The sequence below is a fragment of the Halichoeres trimaculatus genome, unplaced genomic scaffold (assembly GCF_033239565.1).
Source record: "Halichoeres trimaculatus isolate MK-OKI-2021-1 unplaced genomic scaffold, fHalTri1.1 fHalTri1_scaffold_10, whole genome shotgun sequence".
In the NCBI taxonomy this organism is placed as follows: domain Eukaryota; kingdom Metazoa; phylum Chordata; class Actinopteri; order Labriformes; family Labridae; genus Halichoeres; species Halichoeres trimaculatus.
The window spans coordinates 9,945,371-9,970,299 of record NW_027437187.1 but is presented as its reverse complement, the minus strand read 5'-3'; the positions used below and the strand labels follow the sequence as shown (position 1 = coordinate 9,970,299).

At 41.0% G+C, this 24,929-nt stretch overlaps 1 protein-coding gene across 1 annotated transcript in view; it reads left to right on the top strand.

The window, feature by feature from the left end:
• Positions 1-1,883: 1,883 nt before the first annotated feature.
• Positions 1,884-24,929, top strand: part of cdh13 (cadherin 13, H-cadherin (heart)) — a 516,276-nt gene continuing 493,230 nt past the window's right edge. Inside the window, exon 1 of the mRNA XM_074678416.1 lies at positions 1,884-2,170. Coding sequence (XP_074534517.1) covers positions 2,126-2,170 — 45 coding nt within the window. The 5' untranslated portion in view covers positions 1,884-2,125. The remainder of the gene's footprint in view (positions 2,171-24,929) is intronic.

The window sequence follows — 24,929 nt, the reverse complement described above, 5'->3', positions numbered from 1 at the left end:
TAGAACATAATTACTTTTAGTGAATTAATACATTTTTTAAGATAAAGGTTGAGCCTGAAGCCTCGTGAATTTCCCAGCATTTCTCTGTGATTGTTGCAGAACATCCTGATTACTCAACAAACACAGAGAAGTTCAAGTTGAAATGCTTTGATTTTTCTCCCCTCAGTATGGATCATCTCAAACTCCTCTTGATGAGCAATGGACATGCTCCTCCTTGCTTTCATGATTTTACATTTTAAACCCCTTCCCACCACAATAACAGTAGTTCCCTTCCGACTAAATAGCCCCATGATAACACTGACTGAAGTCAGTCTAATGTTTGCACGCAGCACTTTAATATGTGTGATCAGGTCTTTCATCAGCAACTGGGCTGAATTCAAATGAGCCGTCCTCCAATTTAACAATTACTCGTTGGTTAATTGATTATTTCCAACAAGAATCTCAGAGGTCACAGACAGTGTCGGTGCAGCATGACTCGAGCTGTTGAGTGTTTGGATGAAGGACACCTGAACAATTAGCTTCCTGTCCTTTTACATTGAAGAAAGGCCTTGTGATGTTACTTGACAACAAAAGCGATATTAATCTGACAGTAATACAGAGTATCTTTCCCAAACAACTGCAGATATGAAACTGATTTTATTGGAGTGTATTCTGCTCAAGGTGTAAATGAACTAAAGTGACAGCGTGTAATCACAGCATCCCTGTCATTAGCACTACTCATCATATGGTATTTATAGTGTGCACATAGAGAAACCTATATGTTCATACCCCTGCATCCAGAATCAATACATGTATCCTGATTTAATAACTTCATCTTTCTTATGCAGACGTCTGTGATGTTTGCTCTGTGCACCACAGACTTCAGCAATGTTGAAACCTGAGACAAATGAAAGCACTGTGGCTTATTGTGGTCTTAGCACTATTAAATGCCAACACTGTGCTGCACATTTAGCTTATCTACTTAATTTCCTGTGATGGAAGAAAGGCCTGATTAATAAGGCTTCACTGATGCTCCAGAAGATGCCGTCATCATGTTTTTTTTTTTTTTTTTTTACGTTACCTGGCTGAGGCTGCACCTGGGCATCTGTCAGAAACCAGGGAAAAATGCATGTGTGCCGTGGCGTCCTATTTTTATTTTATTTTATTTTTTTAGTTTTCTGGATAAAAAATCCACACAACAATAAAATAAAATAAAATAAAATAAAATAAAATAAAAAAATAAAATAAAATAAAATAAAATAAAAGCAGAAAAATAAATAAATAAATGAACTCTTAAAAAAAAAACAATTTATTATTTATTTTTATTTATTCTTCTTTTTTTTTTTTTTGGGGGGGGGGGGGGGGGGGGGCAAGCTCCTGAGAAATAAATAAAACCTCATGGATTCTGAGTCTAAAAGTCAGGAAATTAACCGACGACAGAAACTTGCACTGAGTCCCCACAGCTGACTTCTTTATGCAGTCTCGTACAGTGGTTTTATTGTAACGCAGCTCTCCAATGTTTCATCACTGAAGTTTCTTTCTCCCCGGCTGCCCGCAGGCTCCGCCGCTGCTCTGTGCGTTCCTACAGGCTGCGTGGAAGGACTTCCCGCGCGCTCGCACGCGAAGATGAGAAACCCCATAAATCAACTCAATGAAGAAGACGGATTATGGATGCTGGTTTAAGCGCTGTAAAGCTGTCTGGTTGAGCAGCATATGAAACGTGTTACTCTAATGATTGATCTCGGATGAACCTGCAGCTGCTGCTGCTGCTTCACCTGCGAAATAATCCGGTGTTGAAAATTAGACACGCTGACCCTTCACTGAGAAAGACACAAACCCCCTCCTCTTCTCCCTTCTCTCTCAAACACTCCCCTCTCCTCCTGCCTCACCTCCTCCTCCCCCTCTCTCCATCCTCCTCATAAATCTATTGGTTGTGGTCTCAGCTCCACCATCCAATGCTTTGCTGATCAGACTGCAGTTGTATTTCGGGGAAGTTGGCAGCCGGCGGCTCACGGCGAAAGGCTCTCCTCTCTGCTCCCCTTCTCTCCGGCGCTTGGACAGTGGAATTATGAGCAGAGCTGATCCAGCCTCTGTCACCCAGTCTTGAATCTGTTTCCGTTTCACACCGAGAGAAATTGAACCGACCATGGAGATTGGAATCCGCATCCTCTTGGCTTTTCTCGTCCCTCAGGTAAGACAGGGGAGATGTTCGTGAGAGAGTGTGTGAGCTGGATGTGGGGGGCAATTTTAGACACCGCAGACGATTAGATCCTTTTTGTGGGGTAAATTGCTCTGCTTAAGCTGGTGATGTTATTTTTCTTCAGTGTGCAGAAAGATGGCTTATCAAGTTTGATGCACTCAGTCACAGAGTCACCTGCGTGCTCCCGGGTCCGTACGTGCCGTGCCAGAGCAAGTTCATCCCGGTTTGGTCCCTTTGTGCGCATGGGTGCTGTTTGTGGAGCTCTGGGGCAAAGGCAGTCGGGGTTTGAAAACTGCAGTGACTGCTTACTTTTTGAATCATATAATTTTGTAAGACAAAAAGAGAGCGATGGATGACATGAGAGTGGAAGGAAGGGGTCAAATAGATCGTGAAGACAGGAGGAAGAAACGGAGAGGGCGCGCAGGAGTTGAGTCAGTGTCTATGTGCAAATCACGGCTCTGGCTGTTGTCTCCAGCCGCATCTACATTCCGCTCAGCCACCAACTTGAGCGTTTCTTTGGGCTTGTGAGTGTGTGAGTGTGTGTATTTGTGTGTGTGTGGGAAGCACAGGCGGATGAAGGAGGGGAGGGAAGGAAAGTGTGTGAGAAAGAGAAGTATCCTGGTTGCGCTGCTGTGTTATTTGCGGCGTCTCTCCGGGTGTTTAACTCAGTCTCTTACTCTCCGCAGACGTGGATTCTCCCGGGATATTTAATAAAGTCTTAATTCCCACTGTGATAGAGCCACTCGCCCGTTTGATCTGACTTTAATGTGGGCAGAGAGAGAGGGGGACTCGGAACAGCTGTTCCTGCCAGTCAAGTCTTGAGATGACTAAATGGAGGAGAGCGGCAGCGAGGCTCACACTGAAATTTCTCTGACACCTCTTACAGTTTAATCACCTGATACCAAACATTTCTTAAAACGCTTAAAAGTTCTCAGCACTGCCGATGCATTAGCTCACACAGCTTATACTTACAGGAAAACAGCAAAGGTAGCCTGCAAAAGGCTAAAGCTCTCTTTATACCATTGATTCATGGGTCAATGTCGACTCTGTTAAATGTTAAAGGCATGCTTCACCTTCTGCTGCAATAATGTGTGACACAAAGAAAGGCACTGTGTTTAGTTTTTTTTTTTTTTAAGTTTGGTGACAATGCACTCTAGAAGATATGTCCTCATCTTTGTGCTTTTGACAGATGTGTCCTTCATGCTTGCAGCAGTTTCTGTGGACTGTCTTTAGCACATGATTGCTCTTTGTTGTTTTGTGCTAAGATGAACTGATTCAGTCTTTGGTGGCTGTGATTCCGTTCAGGAGTGGTCCATCCAAGTAAGGAACGATCTGGTCTCTGAATCAATTCAGTTTGATTTTGTACAAAGCAAAATGATCAGACAATCACATTTTTTGATCAAGTATGACACAAATAGAAGAAGAAATTAAAGAAAGTGTTTCTTTTAAAGAAACTTAATTGTATTACTTTTTCCAAGAGACAAACAATAGACAAATTGTAAACTGGAATAATAACAAATAAATTGGAGCCAAAGTGTCTAAGGAGAATGTGAAAATCGATATGATAAGGCAGAAATCTTTGTTTTAGTTTCTAGCAGAGCTTCACAAAGTCGTTGAAAGTACTGTAGATGTGTAAAACAGCAAAGTTCTCATTGCTCTAAAGTAAATTAAACAGAAAATTTAGATGGAAATATATATGGCAGAGCTCATTGGGTCAAATCAGACAGATGAGCAATGCTGCTGTGGGAAAATTTGCAGTGATTCAATAATGAGCTACTCGTGCCAAAGATAACCTCACACTTTGCAGAGTGAAGGCTGAAAAAGTGTCAAACGTTGGATATTTCTCATGCAACTGCTTGCTAATGCTAGCATCATTGTGCAGATTTAGTCACGGGGTGTTATCAGATTGAAATTTGTCTTGGAGCAAATGTGCATAATCTCGTCAGTGCAAAGCTTAGAGACGGGCAGACTTTTGGAAAGTTTTTCCTTTCTTCATTTGAATACACATGACTTAACTTCTGAGGTGGAGTTTAAATCCCTTCACTGATAACAGACATGATCGATTTCTGCATGGAAGATTGCTAACGCTACCTCGCCAGCCACCTAGCGAGTGTTTGAGTCTTGAGATTAAAGACGCTGAGTGCAGTTTGCAGAATTAGAGCAAATCGTTCAGGAAAACGAATCACAAATTTGAAACCATTGATTGGTTTGTGTGAGATTTGACCTGGGATCTGTAGCCCTTTATGGGACACTCATCAGAATACTTTGAATTAAAAAATTTCAACCCTAGATTGTTGTTGGAGGATTTTCAAAATTTTCTCATTTTGTAATGTGTGAAGGAGTCACCCGTCACAGTTTCTCACCCCATCAAGGGTTAACATTCAGGGCCGTATGCACATTCAGCTATTAAACAAACGGGACCATTAGTCCTAATGTTCTGTTATACAACGGCCCGTTTGGTTGCAACGTTAGCTGCATGCATGACTGCAAATAATCAGACAGTTAACTAATTACACCATGAAAGAGACGCAGGTGCAATTTACGTCATAATTCAGGGGAACCTCCTGGAAAACCCCATCAAACAAATTTGATCTGTGCATGGCTTCCACTCATAAACTGCAAAAAAAAACCTGGCAAGTGGTAACAATGCAACTAAGAGAAGATAAAAAAAAAAAAAAAAATTAAGCCAGAGAAATAGAGATTTTATAACAAGAATACACTAACAGCTGTTTTCAGTGAGTCACTCAGGTAAACAAAGAGAAAGAGAAAGTTTGGCAATCTTGAAAAGGGTAATTGTGTGTAGTGTTTCCAAGCGCTCTGTTGAAAACTTCATTAATAAAATCATCAATATGAAAGCTGCTTTGAGGAGCAAGTGCTGCAGCAATGCCCCAGTACCTTGATGAATAACTCTTAAAGCATTTTATAAAATCCAACATTTCACCGCACACATTTTGGAAGGACCCTGACGCATAAAAGCAAGTAAAACTGATGGCAGCGAGCCACACCAGTTTGAGACTCAAATGTCTCCCTCATCTCATCTGTTCACTAATAAAAAAAAGTTGTGTCTCCTAGATCTAAATTGGTTGTATGCCACCTTTGCAAAGGATTGTCCGCTAACTTTGGGAATTTCATCTCAAACAGTAACGCATTGCACGATGTTCGCCTATAAACAGCCAATCAGTTGCTGTAATCCTGCCATTAGCGCCTGTAATGGTGGTGAATACCTCCATTAAATCTAACACTGTTTTGGGCCGTTACCCTGGCTCATGCATAGCGCTAATACATTTTTTCGCCATTATTACAAACAGTGCGTTTTATTCACTGATGGCTGGTTATGCATACGAGCACAGATTGGACCAGTTTGGACTGATGCTTTGCACCCCTACTGTTTTGTAGTGAAGTGAAAACTCTTCAGGTGCTGAATCCAAGAGACTAAAATCCAATCTACAAAGCAGAAAAAAAGACAACACAAAAACTTTCATGTAATGGGAAAACAAAAGTGTGTGTGAAAATGGTCACACAGCACAAAAACCAGAGCACCATCATTATCACTGCAGCACAAAATATGAAACATGCACAAAGCCTTGAGAAAAGTAAGGGATTATTTGGCTTTTTGGTTACCCCTGTGACACCTGGTGGTAAAATCAGTGGTTTTTAGTGCAGACTGTCCTTCAATGTCAGTGCAAATCACCGCAAGGAAGACATGGAGTTGTCAGCCTGTGGTGACTTAATGCTGTGAAATAATTCTTACATATTCAAAACTGTTCACCTGGAAAGACAGGAAGAAAAAAAAACCATCAATCCATTGTTCAAACTGAATTAATCATCTGGCTAAATGTAATGACTCACTCACAAATGTCATGAGCGACTTGAGACAAAGCATCAGAGAACGGCTTTAATCAAACTGCGAGGGTTCTCTTCACCTGCTGTTTTGACCTTTGACGCAACCACGTAGAAAAAAAAAGAAACTCTTTCTCTTCATGAAAACGAGTACAAATGCCTGAAGTAGTTACACACTTATTTGCTCTCCTAGTGGCACACTGCAAGGGTTTAAGTGGCAGTAAATTTTAAAATAACCTAGCAGAGAGAGTGCTTCTAAACACAGCAAACATGGGGGAGCCCTGAAGCATGGCAGAAAAACAGCTCATTTGGGAAGCGGTGTGTTGTGCTGCGTCTCCCTCCCTTCTTTCTACTCTGGATGCATACAGAGGCCACAGACAGACAGAGAAGTCTCATTTGTTTATTTCTTCTTTGACCTGTGTAGGCTTGGAGCACATTTACAGCTGTGTGTTATTCATTTTTAATAAGAGAAGCAATGTTTTCATTTTCTCATTGCAGTTTGATCTTCTGATCTGAGGCGATCATGATTCAAGCTAATAGAGCTGACAAAGAAGTGATTTATTTATTGATTAGATCCTGCCCCCTCATGCACACACACCACACAGATGTGTGTCACTATATTTCTGAGGCTTTCCACTGACTGGATTCATTTACCGACCTCTCAGGGAGTTTCGCTGTTTCACTGAGAGATGTTTTGTCTGCACATGCGCCTGCTGCTGCTGCCGCTGCAGGTTCATTCAGAGTCACACACTCACTCAGAGCGCCACATCTGCAGTGGGTTAGATGTATGGTGCTGCCTTTCTGTCCTTTGGCCTCTACTTCTGGCTGGTTGATTTACAGGCTGACCAAGCTCCATGGGGGGATCTCGATCCTCTGCCTGTCTCACCAGAGGCAGGTGCTGTAAATATTTCCAATACCCCAAAAAATAAATTCATCCTCCGCCTGAACGAGGCACAGATTGATGCAAACCAGTGGAAACTTTTACCATATGTCAAGCTTTTCTCCTCCAGTGATGCAGAATTCAGCACCTCAGCTTCCCCTAAAACACACACATTAGTATGCAACATGTCAACAGACACTTAACCCACCTAATTCATCAGAAGGGAAAGTGCATGGCTGCCTTTCCTCCTCTCAGAATCACAGCAGCATCTAATCTCTCTGTATTATATAGTGAGTGGGATCAAATTGTGTTCCTATATTTATAGATCCTCAGGTAGGAAGCCAAGTTTCACTATGCACTACCATACACACCTACATTTCTCCAACACTCCCACATATGGGGACACACACCAGTAGCAGCCCTCTCCTGCAGCAATAAATCCCTGTTTTCCAAATGAAACGCTAAGTAGTCTCTCCGGGTGGAGCAATGATTCAGAATAAGCACAGCACAGCTGGGACATGCAGGTGCAAGGATTATTTCTTGTCCTTTTTTAACTTCACCCTCCCCTCAGCCTTTCTTCTCCGTTTGTTCACCTCCTTTGTTTTGATCCACATCCTCCTCTCCCGTCCAACTTTGTCTTTTACTTTAATTAACGTGTTTAACCATCAGTCACCTTTATTTCCTTAAAACTCTCAGTGCCGTTCCTCCTCCTACTCTTTCCAGGTTACCTGTCCTCCATCTCTTTCTCTTACCAGTCAACTGTGGAGGACAGTTATACTCACAGTTTAAATTCCGGGCCGGCGCTTGGGCGTGTCCGTAGGAAGATTTGCTGTCATAGACGTTTATGGGTGCAGTGACCAACAGACTGTTAAAGATCCTGTTTAAGCCTCTACAGGCACAGGGGGACTGAGAGAAAAAGGTCAGTGTGTCCAGGATGAAGTACCTTTGGTTTGGTGCTGAGGATGGAGCCTGGCTATGGTGTCCTGTTACCTGCAGGCAGGTTTGTCATGTGTCACACAGATGCCAGTTTTAGCCTTTAACCCTCTGCATGGACTTCCCTCTTTGTTTCCTGACTCTGGGGAGGAGAAAAGTGCGTCAATAAAGTTGTGGGTCTGTGACGGTGTGAAACAATCGGTCCTCTGGGCATGGAGTGTAGTTTTGGTTCAGCTGCAGTAGAACAGAATGAATGGAAGTAAGAACTACAGAGACCATCGGCTTATCTGCGCCCCTCATCCTCTGTGCTCTGCTCGCTGCCTCAGTTCTAGTACAGCCAAAATGGAGAACACCAGAGTGGAACAGTGAAATGATTTTGTAATTTTGATGCCCCAGAAATAAATCTGTCAAAGACAAGTGTTTTGGTTTCCCAATTTCCACGCATCAAGAAATGACCAAACTAACAAAAACAATATGCAGACACAAGAAGACTTTGGTGACCTATACATTAAGACAAGTAGGGATGGGAATCCAAAAAAAAACAGTTCCTGTTGAGAATTGATAAGAAATGTTTCAATCTATCAATATTGTAATCCTTGTGTTATCAATTCCCTTATCAGTTCTTTACACTATTCCAGAGCTGCAGGACCTTACATGACTAGTCTGCTGGAGCTGTCTTAGCTTAGCAGTTACATAACGTTTCTCAAGATAACTCTGATTCCTTATTTTCAGCTTGAAGATTTACTGATGAAATGAACTCACAAAGAAATGTACATTACTCTGTCATAGGAGATTCATATTCAATATATTTGCAAAATGTAATAAATCTCTGTATTTACCAAAAATGATATAACAAAGAAGCGCTAGCTTGATACTTATGTATACTGAAAATTGCCACTTATATGCTAGTGGTTAGCATACATTGGTATAACTTTGGCTTCTGAATAGAATTTCAACTTTGATCACAGAGACATGTCACAGTCTCACTCTTTGTAAACAATACAGAAAAATCCAAATGTCAAAATACTAAGAGTAATGTGCAGGCTCATGGCTGGTTTCATTACAATGGAAAGGTTCCAAACAACTTAGAAAAATGCTATAACCACTTTGAGACACTAGATGGCCTACTTGAGTCAATGATATATTACAAAACAGTAGATCAGTGTCACATGACCTGCAGTTTTTCCTTATTTCTGTATATTTACACCCAGAGCCATCCAGATCCAGAGACATTTTTATTCACTTTTAAACTCAGTTTATTGTTGTTGACCAGAAAACCTGTAAAGCTACTTTTATTTTTTTACAGAGAAAATTCACAGACAGAATTGATGAGGGAAGTGATAATGAATCAGATTAATAAGTAGAATTGATAAGGACTTTAAAATCAATAAAATCTTATCAATTCCCATCCCTAAACACAAGTAATATGAGAAGAAACTAGGCTTAACTGTCACCTTTAAGAAGATAAAGGGAAAAATTGAATAAATAAATAAATACGGAAATTTTTACAGTTGCAATTTACAAAAACAAAAAAAAAAAAACAAAAAAAAAAACACCTTTGAATCACACACCATCACCAGCACTCTACAAAGAGACCAAATCTGAAGTTACACAGAGCATCGAGCTAACAGAGAGTGTCTCAGTCACCATGGATGGCTGGACTTCCCCATCTACTCAGAGCATCAGAAATATGGAAACTCTCTTTCATTCTTGTGGCCGAATTATTTTTTGTGACACATCTACATCTTCGTTCAGGGCTAGAATATCATTGAAATAACTTCAGTCTTAAAAGCAGCTAGCAGTGTGATGAATCACATATCACCTGCTTTGGCTATCAGCCTACATATATAAATATTAAAACATATACATACCTGCAAAATGAGTGCTCAACCATGTGTAGATAGCAACAGAGCACCGAGATGTGATGCTCGCACAGACAGAAGCACGCTTCTTTACTTTTGCTTTGAGAATCAGACGGTTAGATTTCCTCTAGTTATTGTCAATGCAGACAAAATAAGCCACAACCAAACATCCTCAGAAAGCAGAGCTGAAGAAACAAACAGGTGTAGGAAGGAGAAAACAGACCCTGCATGCTAAAGCTCTTAGGTAATATTTCCCTCTCATCAGTCAAACTCAAAGTAGTTACAGACCTGCCATGTAGAGAAGCACTCAGAAGCTCTTACTGTCGTCAGGGGGAGAGGATCAAGGAGACAGAAGGGGAATCTGAGGAACAGTTGGAGGATACTCATGAGCAGCCTTCAAGGGAGTTTTTAACTGACAGACATTACACCGTAAAGCATATCACTCCCTGATTAGATGCTGCACTAGATCTTCAGTGAAATTTCACATCTCTGAAGTTTAAAAGGGTCATATCATTCCTTTTTCCATCCATCCATCTTCTACCGCTTATCCATGGCCGGGTCGCGGGGGCAGCAGCCTAAGCAGGGAAGCCCAGACTTCCCCCTCCCCAGCCACTTGATTCAGCTCTTCCTGGGGGATTCGAGACGTTCCCAGGCCAGATGAGAGACGTAGTCTCCCCAGCATGTCCTGGGTCTGCCCCGGGGTCTCCTCCCGGTGGGACGTGCCCTGAACACCTCACCAGGGAGGCGTCCAGGAGGTATCCTCATCAGATGCCCGAGCCACCTCATCTGGCTCCTCTCAACATGGAGGAGCAGCGGCTCTACTCCGAGCTCCTCCCGGATAGCCGAGCTTCTCACCCTCTCTCTAAGGGAGAGCCCAGCCACCCTACAGAGGAAGCTCATTTCGGCCGCTTGTACCCGCGATCTTGTTCTTTCGGTCACTACCCAAAGCTCATGACCATAGGTGAGGGTGGGAACGAAGATCGACCGGTAAACAGAGAGCTTCGCCTTCCAGCTCAGCTCCCTCTTCACCACGACAGACCTGTGCAGAGTCCGCATTGCTGCAGACGCTGCACCAATCCGCCTGTCGATCTCTCGCTCCATCCTTCCCTCACTCGCGAACAAGACCCCGAGATACTTAAACTCCTCCACTTGGGGTAGGATCTCGTCCCCGACCTGGAGAGGGCAGTCCACCCTTTTCCGGCTGAGGACCATGGACTGAGATTTGGAGGTGCTCATTCTCATCCCAGCCGCTTCACACTGGGCTGCGAACCACTCCAGAGAGTTGAAGGTCAAAGCTTGATGAAGCCAACAGGACCACATCATCTGCAAAAAGCAGTGATCCAATCCTGAGGTCACCAAACTGTACCCCCTCGACACCCTGGCTGCGCCTAGAAATGAATCATTCCTTTTTTTAATATTTAACACAGTCCTATGTTATCTTACATGATCACCCTCACTGTTTTTAGTCTAAATATTATATAAATTAAACACCAGGAGGTTTAAACCAGTTATAAACAGCCTTTTTCTAATTGCTGAGTTTTGGAGTGTGTGTCTCTTTAAATCTACATGAGCTCATTCTGCCCCTCTCATCCACAGAGCGTGACAACATGAATGAGGCATGTGCCTACATTGCAGAAGACAGTGGAGTTTGAAGAAGTATATGACACGACAGAAATGCAGATAATCAAAAAGGACTTCAATAATTTGCTTGTTTGAATAGTCTGTAAGGTTTTAAGCAGGACAACAGACAAGAGGAACTGTATGTGCAGGAGCTTGTTACACAAGTAAAAGCATACACAAGGAAAACAAAAAAGCAAAACAAAACAAACAAAAAACTGTGGTTTTGTTTTATTAGCGCTAATAAGTGCACACATGCAGACATAAACAGCTGTTTAGGCAGATTGACAGCTGATCTAGTAATGATCAGCTGTAGCTGCTTTCTGTATTGCCTTTCAGGAAAAGACGTCTCATGTCCCTCGAAACAGGTGTCTTTGTTTTCTTACTTCCTGCCTTCACTAACTTGTTTTATTTTATTTTATTTTCATTCTTCTCTGGAGGGAAAAGGTAGAAGTGTGAGATGCACAGAAGCATCTTGTGAGACAGATGTAACAAAGTTCAATGATCTTGAACTGAACAGGGACAGGTGAGATGGATCAGACGCAGGTGAAACTCTAAGGATAGGGCACACAGTCACCAAGGAGGAACAAAATAAAGGCACACATGGAAAAAAAAGCAGGTCAGAATGAAACATGAAGTTATGACATTTATCCCCATTGTCTCCGCCCTACCACCCCATGTGCATTAACAGGGCTAGCATCCTTGGAGTGAGGTTTAAGGAACTCAAAAGCTAATGATCATGTTAAGGAGCCCTGCCAGTCATTAGGGAGGGGAATCAATAAGATTTTATGGATATCGATGACATTATCAACTCTGCATATAAATTCCTTAACGATTCCCTTATCAATGCCTTTCTTTGAGTTAAAAAAAAGTAGTTGAAGCAGCAGAGCTACTCTATCCACCATCGCTGTCGTCTAAAAATAATCAAACGACAAACTATTTGTACAGCATTTACTTCGGTTGGTATGAATTCAAATAAATTATACCTTGAGTCTGGCATGCATTGTGCTTATGTGAACACAAGAAATACAAATCTTCTGTGCTTTGTTGAGACCGGGCAGCAGCAACTGACAACTGGTGGAGAGCATCGATGCGACTCCTTATGTTTGATCCCGTGCCCTGTTGACAAATGTTTAAGCATGTTGCTGGTGTTTCCACCTTTGCATGGCATTCGACTTTTTATTCAGTCAACCATATTTTTTTACTCAAGGTCTCTGTTCTCGTAGACTGGCTCTTACAAGACCGTTTTTCAAGGCACCTGGAAGAAAGCATCATTGAGGGAATTGCTAAGATAAATGTAAACAATTTTGATGTATTGAAACATTTGGGACCAGTTCCCAACAAGAACCGGTTCTTGATCCCCATCCCTACCAGTCACCACAGCGGGATGACTTCTTTCTTTCATTCCCATGTCTGTCCTCTTCACCCTTTTCGTCCTCTTTCCATTCTGCCATCTCACCCTGCTGCTGCTGCTTCAGTTCCAGTGCAGAGCGGCCAGAATAAAGGGTTAGAGTTTAGAAAAATTGCAGAGAAGTTTGCAGTTTAACAGCCCATAGAGACACACGAGCACTCTGAATGAAAGGAGCATGAAAAGACTCAAGTGAAAGCAGCCCAATAGCAATCCTGACTTGGCTGTCTAAATGTACCCTGGTGTTACAGTGGTTCTAACAATCGGCTGGCAAATAGGCTTTCTGGTAGGCTTTGAGGTTTCAGTCTCCTTCACATAATACTTATCTGAGCTTTTTCCACCGTGAAAAGCACAAAGCCAACCCTGGTGTGGAGCACTTCAGAGCTCTTTGTGGAAAGTTTTGGAGTCAGCTGTTATTGACAGAAAACATCTAAGTGTAAAACTTTCATGTAAAAAATACTCGTGCAGATGTGAATTGAGAAGCACACATTAATATTTCCAGCCTGGTTAAGAAAATGTCTTCAGTCTGACTGACTCATTTAGCTATGGACACACACCGTATGGAGTTTTTCTTACGTGTTCTTAAAGGTCCGAACCATTAAACAGAGCTGCAGCCCTTCAGTGGATTATGAAGAGGTGTGCTGATGAGGTATCATGTATGAATGAGAGTTTGGGGAATTCACTTATGAAATACCTACCATGACTTTGCCTAGTTGAGGCTTCACAGGGCTGTTCAGATGTTCTTTTGGAACCAGGTTTTACAGATTGGATTTATCATTGCATTGACTGTTTATCATGGGTTGTGCTAATCAGCATAATAAACATCAAGCTGTTATTAGTTAGAAACCAGTTTGTCCCGAAGAGTAGTCTCGTCCCAAAATTTAAGGTCATCCCTCCTTGTTTTTTTTTTGTTTTTTTTGCTTGTTTCAGATTTCATGGGGAGTCATCCCTTTGGTACATGAGTTCCTCTGACTCCCTCTGTCCGTACAGTTGAAGGATGACATCCTTTGTTATAACACCAGCTCAGGATACAGCATCTTGACACCAATTAAGATCCTGTATCCTTAACTAGTTCTTGGAGGTAGACATAAATTGACCACAAAGCTTTTAGTCAGAATGTTGTGTGCTCCATGTGTAACCATTCTTCCTTCAGTGTTTCTGTGAAAAAGTGTCTCTTTGGTTTTGCTAGTTTTTTTACTTTAGTCTTGTCTTTCATGATTCCCAGGTTTTATTTTGTAGACATATCTCTCCTCTTGTTTCCGGTCATTTCACTTCCTGCCCTGATATTTTTGGGCCCTTGGGATTGTGATTCCTGTCCCTCACTGTTTACACCTGTACATCTTTACCTCGTGTATAAAAGGCTGCATCTCTGCTTGTCCTGTGTCACATCGTTGTAGTTACTCTGTCTTTCATGTACCGCCTTGTTGACCTTTCATTTCTGCTAAGCCTTGTGTTTATATTTACCAGTTTGTTTTTGGTTTTCCAGTTAGATGCTGTGATTCTTAGTTGTTACTTTGCTTATTTAGTTGAGAAGTTCTGTTTTGTGTGGACACTTAGTTTCAATGAACTTTAAAATTAATAGTTTACTTTTGTCAAACAACCTGACAGTTGTGTGTTAAGATCTTTTCTACTGATCCATGTCAAAAAGCTGTTTTATTTGCACCATTTTACTATTTTTTTTCTTTGGTGTTATTCCTTGTCTGCTCTCGAAATCTCCTATAGAAGAAGAAGGCTTTGACCTCTGCATCTCCTCCTTATTTAGTTTCTGATTTAACTTTTGTTTGCACCGTAATTGTGAGGTGGTAAGACTCTGAAGAAACCTTTACCTCATGGTTTAAACCCACTATGACCCCTAAGTGCTGAATTTTTAACTCTTGTTTTGTGAGTTGTTTGTGATACTGATGTTTTGAAGACTACTGTGAAATATGGTTCTGTTTTTTGTGATCCCTTAGCGTGCTGGGGTGACTTGGCCTCAGCTGGTCATTGTATTTATCAGCAAACAAAGATGCTGAATGAAGTATACTTTTCACCTGTGTAGCATTAGCATTGTAGCTTTCACACCATAAACCTTTAGCTGAAAGCTCTGCTGGGTTTTCATTTGACCACACAGAGCGTTTATCACAGCTATAGAGGTGTCTACCTCACAATTAAGTTTAAACTTCATTGGACAAACATTTTAAGTACATCTGTATTTGTTTGCACTAAGTACAGTGATATTGCAGTTATGTTTTCACTGCAACAGGTTTTATTTTTCATTCATGAGACAACACTCAAACATACTAAATAAAAACATTAAAACAGGTATTTGAGGATGCTGTTTCTGTTTGCAGGAAATCCTCCAGTGTAACAATAATTCTGCTCAGAAACATGGCGAGCTTGGCTGGCCTTGTAGGAAGTCCATCGAGCATACTGCTCCTCAACCTTATTCTCCATCTCCTCATCCTTTTTTCTCCCTTTGGCCATGTATTTGTCCATTCAAAACTGGATCTCAATTATGTTGGGCACCCACTGCTTGGGGTCCTTGGATGCTTACTTGTTTTCTTTACACATATGTATGAAAAATCTTCATTTTACACACAGACGATACAAATCTAGAGCTACAATAATACATGATTAAAAAAAAAAAGTAAGTCAAAAAAAGAGAAAATGTATTAAAAGGACATCAGGTTTAGATATTGGATTAAAAAGTGATTAAAAAAAAAACCTCTCCAGACTTTGGGCCCTCCTCTACAGAAGAGAAGGTAGGTGGATTCAGTGGGCTGGACTTTTCTCTGACAGTAGGGCAGTGTGTGTCAGGCTCACCTAGCAAGTTATTGATCAGGGTTTTCTGTCTGCCCTGGAGTCTTCAGGTCAGAGGTCAGGAGATCACAGTGGCTCCTGTCTCCCATCCTCAGCAGGGGGGGAGTGCCCAGCCTTCTCCTGCCTCTCCTCTCTCTGAGCGCTGGCTGTGTACCCAGGCCTTTCACCACACTCCTCCACCTTCATCACCTTCTTCCAGCCAAGCCTCTCTTGCCTCAGCTGCTCTTGTTCTCCACTTCATTGGTCTTTCTCTCCTCTTCCTTTCTCTGTTTGGCCTCATGAATCCTCTTCTCCTCCAGATATATTTTTCTCTGGTTTCTCACCCTCTCCTCCAGTTCATCTCTCTCCTCTCTTTCCTTCTTGAGTTTCTCCATGTCTTTCTCTCTGCTTTCCATCTCCAGGGCTCTCAGCTCACCATTCATCCTCTCAAGACTTCAGACCTGTTAACTCTAGCTCTGGCAAAATTAGAAGGCAACTCTTTAAGTTGCCATATAATATTGATGGGCAGTGTTTTACAGAGATGTATGAAGCACTTAGAAATAAACAAAAACTGTTGTGAAATGCTGTGTCCATTCATAGTTGTCCTCTTGTTAGGCAGGTAGTTTTATTGCATTTTTCGTGCAATATCGTCAGAAAGTCGTTATCTGAAAATTTGAAATATTAATCGATAGATATTCATTTGCCCTTATCACCCACCCCTATCTCTGAGATGTAATCTCCTCAGCGGGTCAGTGTGAAATGATGGGGTAGTTGTATCACTCCTGATAACTCCAGTGATCTCACTTGGCCACCACTGTTCTTTCAAAGCTCTATATGACCAGTGTATGACTGTATGACTATGACCAATTTAACCTGAGCCCAAACTGACCCAAACATCTTGTTGAGTCTTGAAAAATGTCTTAATCAAGTGTTTTCTGACTACGACAGGAGCAGAACAGTGAAAGTCGACAAAGCAGCCAAACCCATGAGTCATGACCACAAACTCAGAATATGATAAATAACACGTGACTAAAGGCGACATACCGTTTGTTATTGTAATGTGGGGCTGCACAATATGGCCAATATCCAATATCTCCATATTTGTAGGCTATATCTCGATACAGGATATATATCTCGATATTCGGTTTTCTCCCCTAAATCACTATATTGATGTTGAATCCAACCCTTTGATGCATAAAATGACATCAGTAAAATGATTCAAGCAGACCTTTTAGTTGGATTTTTAAAATTTAAATGCAAAAAGGGGAAAATCTCAATCAGGTAAAGTTTAGCAAACCTTTTACTTAAACCAAACTTTATGTAGTTATATATTTTTAATTCCAGTAAAATCATTCATTCATATTTATTCAACTGGCTGATGATATGATGCAATATGATATGATATGATATGATATGATATGATATGATATGATATGATATGATATTATATGATATGATATGATATGATATGATATGATATGATACAATATGATATGATATGATATGATATGATATGATATGATACGATATGATATGATATGATATGATATGATATGATATGATATGATATGATATGATATGATATGATATGATATGATATGATGTTATATTACAAAATATCATGAACTAAATTTGGAGATAATATGACTTTTATTTATAAATATGCTACCTGGATAATGTTGGTCATGCTAAAAGGACTCTAGCGACTTGTCTTTGAGCCTGGGGTCTGGTTTAATTGTATTGGATTTGGATTTGTCCTCTGATAATATCCCAGCTTTAAGTATTTTGGTATTCAGCTGTAAAACATTATCAAAATTATCTGCCGTCATGTTTCAAGCTGTCCCCAGCTGAGTGCTGTGACTGAACAGCACTCAAAGAGGAGTGGGCAGAGTGCGCAGAGAAGTGAAAGTGAAACTTAAAAACAGGTTGTGTTTGTTTCTTGTTGTGGAGAGCTGGGAGAGAATCAGGGGTCATACAGGCAGCAAAGCAACCCCTAATAAGCAAGTACACTGTAGAAAACTGGCCCGGGAACCCACAACTGATGAGACATGCAAGAGACTTTCTTCTCTCCTCTCTTAGAATACACAAATCACCAAAGAGATTTACGTTCCAACTTCTGAAAACATTTGGGTTGCTATTCATACTCGATGATTGCGATATAGTCATTTCATACATTTCACATGCAAAAACCTGCAAAAAATTGAGTATATTTGATACATCCCCCTGCCCTATTGTAATGTTATCATTTTTGCCATCAGCTGACTTCATAGGTCAACATATTTGTTTAGTGTTGTTTTAATACTTTGGTCTGCACTGGAACTTCTCACAATCTGTTGAAAAGATATCAACAAACCTTCACACATATGAAAACACCACGGCAGACATGCTTAATTAGCAGCCTTGGGCCAAATGAGGCTCTTCACAACCTCAACTCAGCATTTTAATATTTTATCAAAACTTTTTACAAATACCAAATGATATGCATTACAAATTCCTGCAACTAGATATAAGTGACCTGTTGATGTGGATGTGCAAACACTCTGATGACCTCCTTATCTGCCCTGTTGCAAGTTTATGACTTGTGAAATCTGGAAGTGAAAGTAAAATATCTAAACAATCATTTATTGGTTTAGCATTAATTAAATTTGGTTCAAATATCATTTCTAAGCAGTAGCATCCCTTTTACCTAATTTTTCCTTAGCGCTACCCTCTTCTCAAAGTTGGGTTATATGATTATATTAAATCCCTCAGTGACACATTGACCCCTACGGGTTTATTTGAATATGATTCCAATAAAAGTCTTATTATTTACCTACTTTGTGGAAGTTTTTAGTGTGACAGTGATAAAGGATAATCACCAGCCACCAACTGTCAGTGACTTACATCCCATCCATCCCTTACATGCACCTGTTTTTTGTTCACACCTGGGAACAAACCCCTAAATGCCACAAACTGAAACAGATCAACTTCACTAAAGAGTTTTATTACCTCTTTGTGTGTTCCCCTGGGACTTGGGCTGAGTTGCCCTTCTGTGTAATGGACATTAAGGTCAAACGCTATCTTAACTCCGCCGTGGGAGGTTGTGACCTTTGAGGGAATCACTGTCTTCTTCAATCTTCTCTCCCTTCATGCCACCATCACAGTCTCTTAAGGACTGAGTGAATGAGAAGAGGATGAGAGATAGAGATAGTGAGAGCAGCAATTTAAGTAAATATGTACTCTTAGCGCTCCATTAGAATCTGCTCGATTTGATATAAGTGCCCCAATTATGCAAAACGCCAATGGACATGGTGTGGTGTAATCATGAAATGTGCCAAGTGAGAAAAACACAGAGAAAGCACTGCATCCTGGGAGAGTGGATTAATGGCTTATTTGTAAGTATTTGATGACTTATAGTGGGCAGAGAGAGCAAAAAACAGACACACACACACACACACACACACACACACACACACACACACACACACACGCACATATAAAGAGCCTCAGTATCCATGTGTGAAGGACACACAGTACAATGCAATCCTGTTCCTCCAGTTGATCACGCCTTCATCTCAGTTTGTTCTCCACTTGTCAGTTCTGTTGTTAGACGTGCAGACGAATAAGCACTCGAATAAAGTGGATGTCAGGCATACAAAGAGCTGAAGAGCTGCCAGGTACGAAGATAACAAGTTATAAAAACCTGCTCGTAAACTGCGCAGCCATATTCACAAAATCAAGAGCACACGGAAGAGAGGAGGAGAGACGTCATCCACACCCCTTTTCTCTGAGTGTGTCCCTCTCGCTGCATCCTCATCCCCCATCACTGGCTTGAACAAACACTATCTGTAACACGTTATAGATATTCACGAGCTGTTCACCCGCTCTGTTTGTCTGCCACGCTCACAAACACCCCTGATATGTCCTCCCCGCTCTTCTGCTGTCACACGCTCCAGCCTATGTTTGGCAGGAGGCACAAGTTTCCTTTTTCAGCGCGACGGCAATGACTCCCCTGTACTGCCTCAAAGAGTTCTGAAGCTGCTAGCAGCACACTGGGAGTATTCATGTAAAAGGCCTGGCACTGCGGGGCTCTATTCCTTCCACAAGAGTAGTTTTGCTGATGATAGAAGCAGGGGATGATATTATGAGATGCATTGGCCTTTTTAAGGGGCAGCGCTTCATTGTTGGCAGGCTGTAATTTTATTTGGTTAAGGTAATAGATGTGTTGCAGAGTATTCTTGAATAACAGACACTTGGTATAGGTCACTGGAAAGCCAGCTCTTACTTTGTTAATTGTAGCCACAGGGTCCAAAGAGGTTGATTTCTGTGAGATGTGCTTTATCCAGGTGTTTTATGTGAGGGGCACCTCAGCAATGTTTCTGCAGATATACCAGTCTTTTAAAAAGAGTTTTCCCTAACACACGAAGCCAAGTGGCAAATGGAATAGAAATAAATGTCAATCAAAGACTTTCAGTTCAGAGAGAGAAGAGCTCCTTTTTTCTTGCTCTTATATTTATTTGCACTTCGGCTGAATGAAGCATTAGGGAGGAAAATTCAAAACATTAACAGTTAACCACTGTGCTATAATAAGTACCTCAGGGCGGAAACACATCGCTAGGTTTCAACTTGACCCAGACCTAATTAGCTCTTACACACAAAGTTTGATGAACACTGAAAGTGCACTTTCTCTCACAGCCCACATGTACACACACCTTTAAAGAATGGTAACTACAGGGTTTAATGGGGTCCACAATTTTCTGAGTTTAGACCTGAATGCCCAACTGAGAGTATGTGATGCATGGCCTGCAGTATGCTTACCTTGCACAATTCCCTGTGGACTAGTTTACTCCTGGCATACTAATACAGAGTCCTACCTTGCCTTAAAATGAGGTAAAAATGGTGACTCAACTTAAACGTTTGATATCTCTTTAAGAGGAAGAGGAAAAGAATTTAAAACATGGGCAACATCTGCTTAGGTCGTCAAATTGTAAACTTTATGGTTCAGAAGTTTTAAAGCCAACCTCATCTGTTACAGAAATGCCAGCACAAGCAGTTTTTCATGGTCATAAAAATGCACATTAAAGAACTTAAATTATAAACAGCCATAGTTTGATGTAATTACAATCAAGACTTGGATTGAAAGCTTTTCAGACAGCTTTTATACCGCACTGTAATTTACTGTGTTTGTATTTTTGTGTCTGTAAATTAAATGCTGTTACAATAAAATGTAGGGAACAAAGACAGTCACAGTGAAAGGAGAATAGTCATATCAATCAGGTGGCTGCACATGAATGTTAGCTGCACAAACTCAAACCTATACCCAGGCACTCATCACACAGTATTTCTGCACAGCAATATACTTCAAAACTCTACTTTCATAATCAAATAACTCCAACTGTTACTGGCTAATATAAGATCACCTTGTGGATAATTTTCCGAACAATATTTGTTGGTTATATTTTTCCAGTGGCTTTGGCAGTATAAACTATGCTGGAGTAATAATAGATTTATAGCATTAACTAATATCCCCAGACCCCATCCCAAATGGCACTTGAGAAAACAATGGTTAGAGGACAGGGCACCCAGGACCTTAAAAAGGGAGGGGGGGAAGGGTTTTTATAAAAAACAAACAAACAGACAGACAAACAAAAAAACCCTAAAAATAGAAACAATTAAATTAAAAAAGGATATTTTATGTTCCTATCCAACTTACAAGTAAATATATTGAATTATGACTTTTTCTGATTTTTTGTTGTTGTTGTTGTTGTTGTTTACTTAAGTGGAGTTTTGTACTAAAATTTGTGGCTCCAGTCTTGCTCTTGTGAAACATGATACTGGATCAGTGTTTAAGTTTCTGGCTGTTTTTGTTGTTGAACGCTGATTATCACTTTTTTTTTGTTTTTGTTTTTTTTTTGAGAAAAACTCTGGAAAGGTCACCAACTATAATGATAAAGTTGCTTAAGTTGGCAACACTCACTGTATCTCATTAATCTTTTTACGTCATTGTCTCTGAAAAGGTAGTGAAATAAAAAAAAAAAAATTGGAGTATTTGGGACATTTCTTGTCTCACTACAGTGAGTATTAGTAAAAAAAAAAAGAAACAGCAACTTATTATGGCCAACAAGTGCTAAAACTCAGGGTTCCCTTTTGAGAAACTGCTTTAAAATGTTACTGTAAAAGTAGAAATGTTTGTTTAATGGGCCTTTGACTGTTCAGGGTATGACTCTTTGAAGCTCCCATGCTTTGTGATGTGGTGACACATCAGATTGTATTCTTCGGCAGCAGCAATGGTTACATGGTGACACTATAAATACATACTTATCACTCTATTCTTCATTAAAGCTGCAATTTTCTGCGTCAACATTTTGCTTAAAACTCTTTGAGGGTGACATTTTCAAAGATTCAAATATATTCAGAAGGCCTTTCTCCTGCTGCTCTTCACCACAAAAATAGATGAAACCTAAAACACAACTCCACATAATAAGACATGTAAGGAACAGCCAGTGAGCAGTTTATTAGGGTCCTCGGCCTGAGCCAGGGCACCTTCTAGCAGGGCTAGAAGGTGCCCTCGGCTGAAGGCCGAGGGCACTATTGTTCCTGCTGCGTTTCTTTTTTTTTCTTATTATTATTCCGCACTCCCCGAGAACGCAAATTAGACCCCCTAAACATGCTCGAAAACTCACCAAATTTGGCACACACCTCACAATCCAGAGAAATTGCGATTTGGTACTGAACATGACCCCCGACATCCCATAATAATCTCTCTAGAGCCAAAAAACCTCTAAAAAAAAACAAAAAAAACACACTTCAGTGTTTCCCATTAATTAATGAGACTGTGGCGGCCCGCCACAGTCTCATTTGGCCCCGCCACAGTCTCATATGGAGAAAAAAATACGATCCGTCACTCGGTCAGATCATTGCACAGCTGTAATTTCCTACCGCACGTAAACAAGCAAGAACAAGAGTGCGCGCGCACTGGTCACGCTCATACACGTCGCTCTTTACTTGATACGTTTGACGCAAACCAGATTCCAGAGACACTGGAGCGGGGCGTCTGACTCTGAGGTACGTGCATTTTTGGGCATTAGCGCTCATGCTAACTGCAGCCGTGGCCACAGTAGCTCACTGCGCTGTCTGCCTCCCTTCACTGGAAGAGGACCGGCTGCACAGCGCACGTCTCGGTACCAGAGTTTCAGTAACGAGAGCGACCACACTGTTTTAATATCATAGCGCATTCAGAGTCAGTGCAGGCACACAGTACAATCACCTGTTACCATCCCAACGAGCTGACGCGGCTTATTATTTCATGGTCTCCTCTCCTGGGGCCTCATTTTTTACAGCGTGTAAAAGTCCTCTTAAGTTTCACTTACGACGAAAAGGCAAAACGTGCATACGACCAAAACATATACACTCTTTTCAGATCTATCAAACTCTGTGTACACACGGCTGCACGCTATTCCCTGTGATAAACCACACCGCGCCGAGAACAGCGTAAATGCGGTGACGTGAACACACCTCGTTTCCCGCCTTCAGCACGCCCGAACATAACCATATATGGTCAATGCAAATCAGTACGTGCATATTAAGTAGCCATGTGCGCTGTGGGATTTTATAGCGACATCAGCGTAAGATGGTGAACACAACATACGGAGAGAGCATGGAAGAAGCTGAATTTCTCTCAAAGCCAGATACACAGCAATATCAGGAAATATCAGTCAGAAAATGATCTTGCATTGATTTAGGCTACATTTTGTGATGAAGTGGGCCTTAGCAAATTTAGGCATCTTTATTTATTTAAACTATTTTCTGCAGTCACTGTAGAAAAAAAAATAATGAAAACACAACAGTCCTAAATCCAGATAAGGGAGCAGAGAGAAGAAGAATAACGGTAGGCTACAGTCTCAGTAGCCTGATAATGGATCACAGATCATGGAAATAGTGTAAATAACCTGTTGTTGAAATGCTGTTCAGTAAATTTTTCAAAATATTGTGAGTAAGTGAGTTTTTGGTTTTGTTTCTGAATCAAATTTAAAATATTTCTGATATGCCTTTGTAAGTTCTTATTTATCAGCGTACGTTCATGTCCATGGTCCCAAACTGCACTTACTGTAAGGGCGATACATCGTGCTTAAAATCGTACACACACATTAAAACCGCCGAGGGTCAGCGACCCTGCCACCACAGTCTCTTAAAATCCTGTGGGAAACACTGCACTTAAACGGCCCTAGCTCAGGCTAGGAATGTCGTAGAGACATGAAACCAACATCAAAACGTTCCTCTCTTTGAGGTGCACAAAAAAAGGTAGGGGTCACTATGGCTCTATCTTAAACAGGAAGCCGGCAATTTGCCCGCCAAAATAAGAGATTTCGGCATTTTTAGCCTTTCTGCAAAAATTTTCTCCTCTGAAACCAAAAATGGTACAGGTATGAAAATTGCATCACATGACAGACCAGACCCTGCTCTACAAAAGTTGTGGGGGTTTGTTGTTGTTGTTTTGGGCCCGGTTTTCGAATGGCGAGCCCTCAAAGTCGCTGACCGCTTTTGGCCAATTCAGGATTTCTCCATGTTAGCAGATGAGGAGAACCGATTTCAGGTCAAAACACACATTCTACTAGTGCCACATTTGGGCATCTAGACAAAAAACTAAAAGTCATAGAGCTTTAAAAATTACATGGTTGGATTCCTGACAAAATTGTCTACAACCATATGATATTTTTACACAGATTAAGCCAACATTGTGACCTACAGGACAAGTAGTTTGGACGTTTCTCATAAATAAAAAAATCCATTTCCAGCACTCTTCCATCTGTTTTGTGACGCATTTGTGCTTCTAGAGAAAAAAGTATAACTCGTACAGCTTTGAAAATGCCAAAAATGGATTCCTCACAAGCCCTTCTATCAAATATGATATTTTTGACACAGATTGGTGTAAAAATGTGGACTCTGTGAGGGTTTCTTTACATTAGATGGCTGATAAAATCTCCCTCTACACTCTAATCACACTAGTGTCACGCTAATTAGAATTCCAAGCATGCAGCTGGTGATGTCATTCAGCATAGCAGAGGATACGTTGCCATGGTATCAACTGACTCCCAGACATCCCATAATATTCTCTCAGAGCCATTAGGCTCACTTTCACCCTATGCACACCAAAACAGCCCTAACTGGGGCTAGGAATGTCGTAGACAGATGAAACCAACGCCGAAATGTTCGTCTTATTTTGATGGACACATTGGAGGGAAAACCGGCAGGAGCCCGAGGACCCGTCTAATGCTGCTTGCAGCTTTAATTATATATAAGGTCTTATTATCTAACATATGGTGCAAACACAAGTCTACAGTTTTAAGTCTTCACACTTTGATCCTAGTCTGCATCAAAATGTCTGATAAAACACATAAAATGCTTTTGGTCAGATTTTTTTTTTACAAATCAACACATGAAGACAAAGATGCT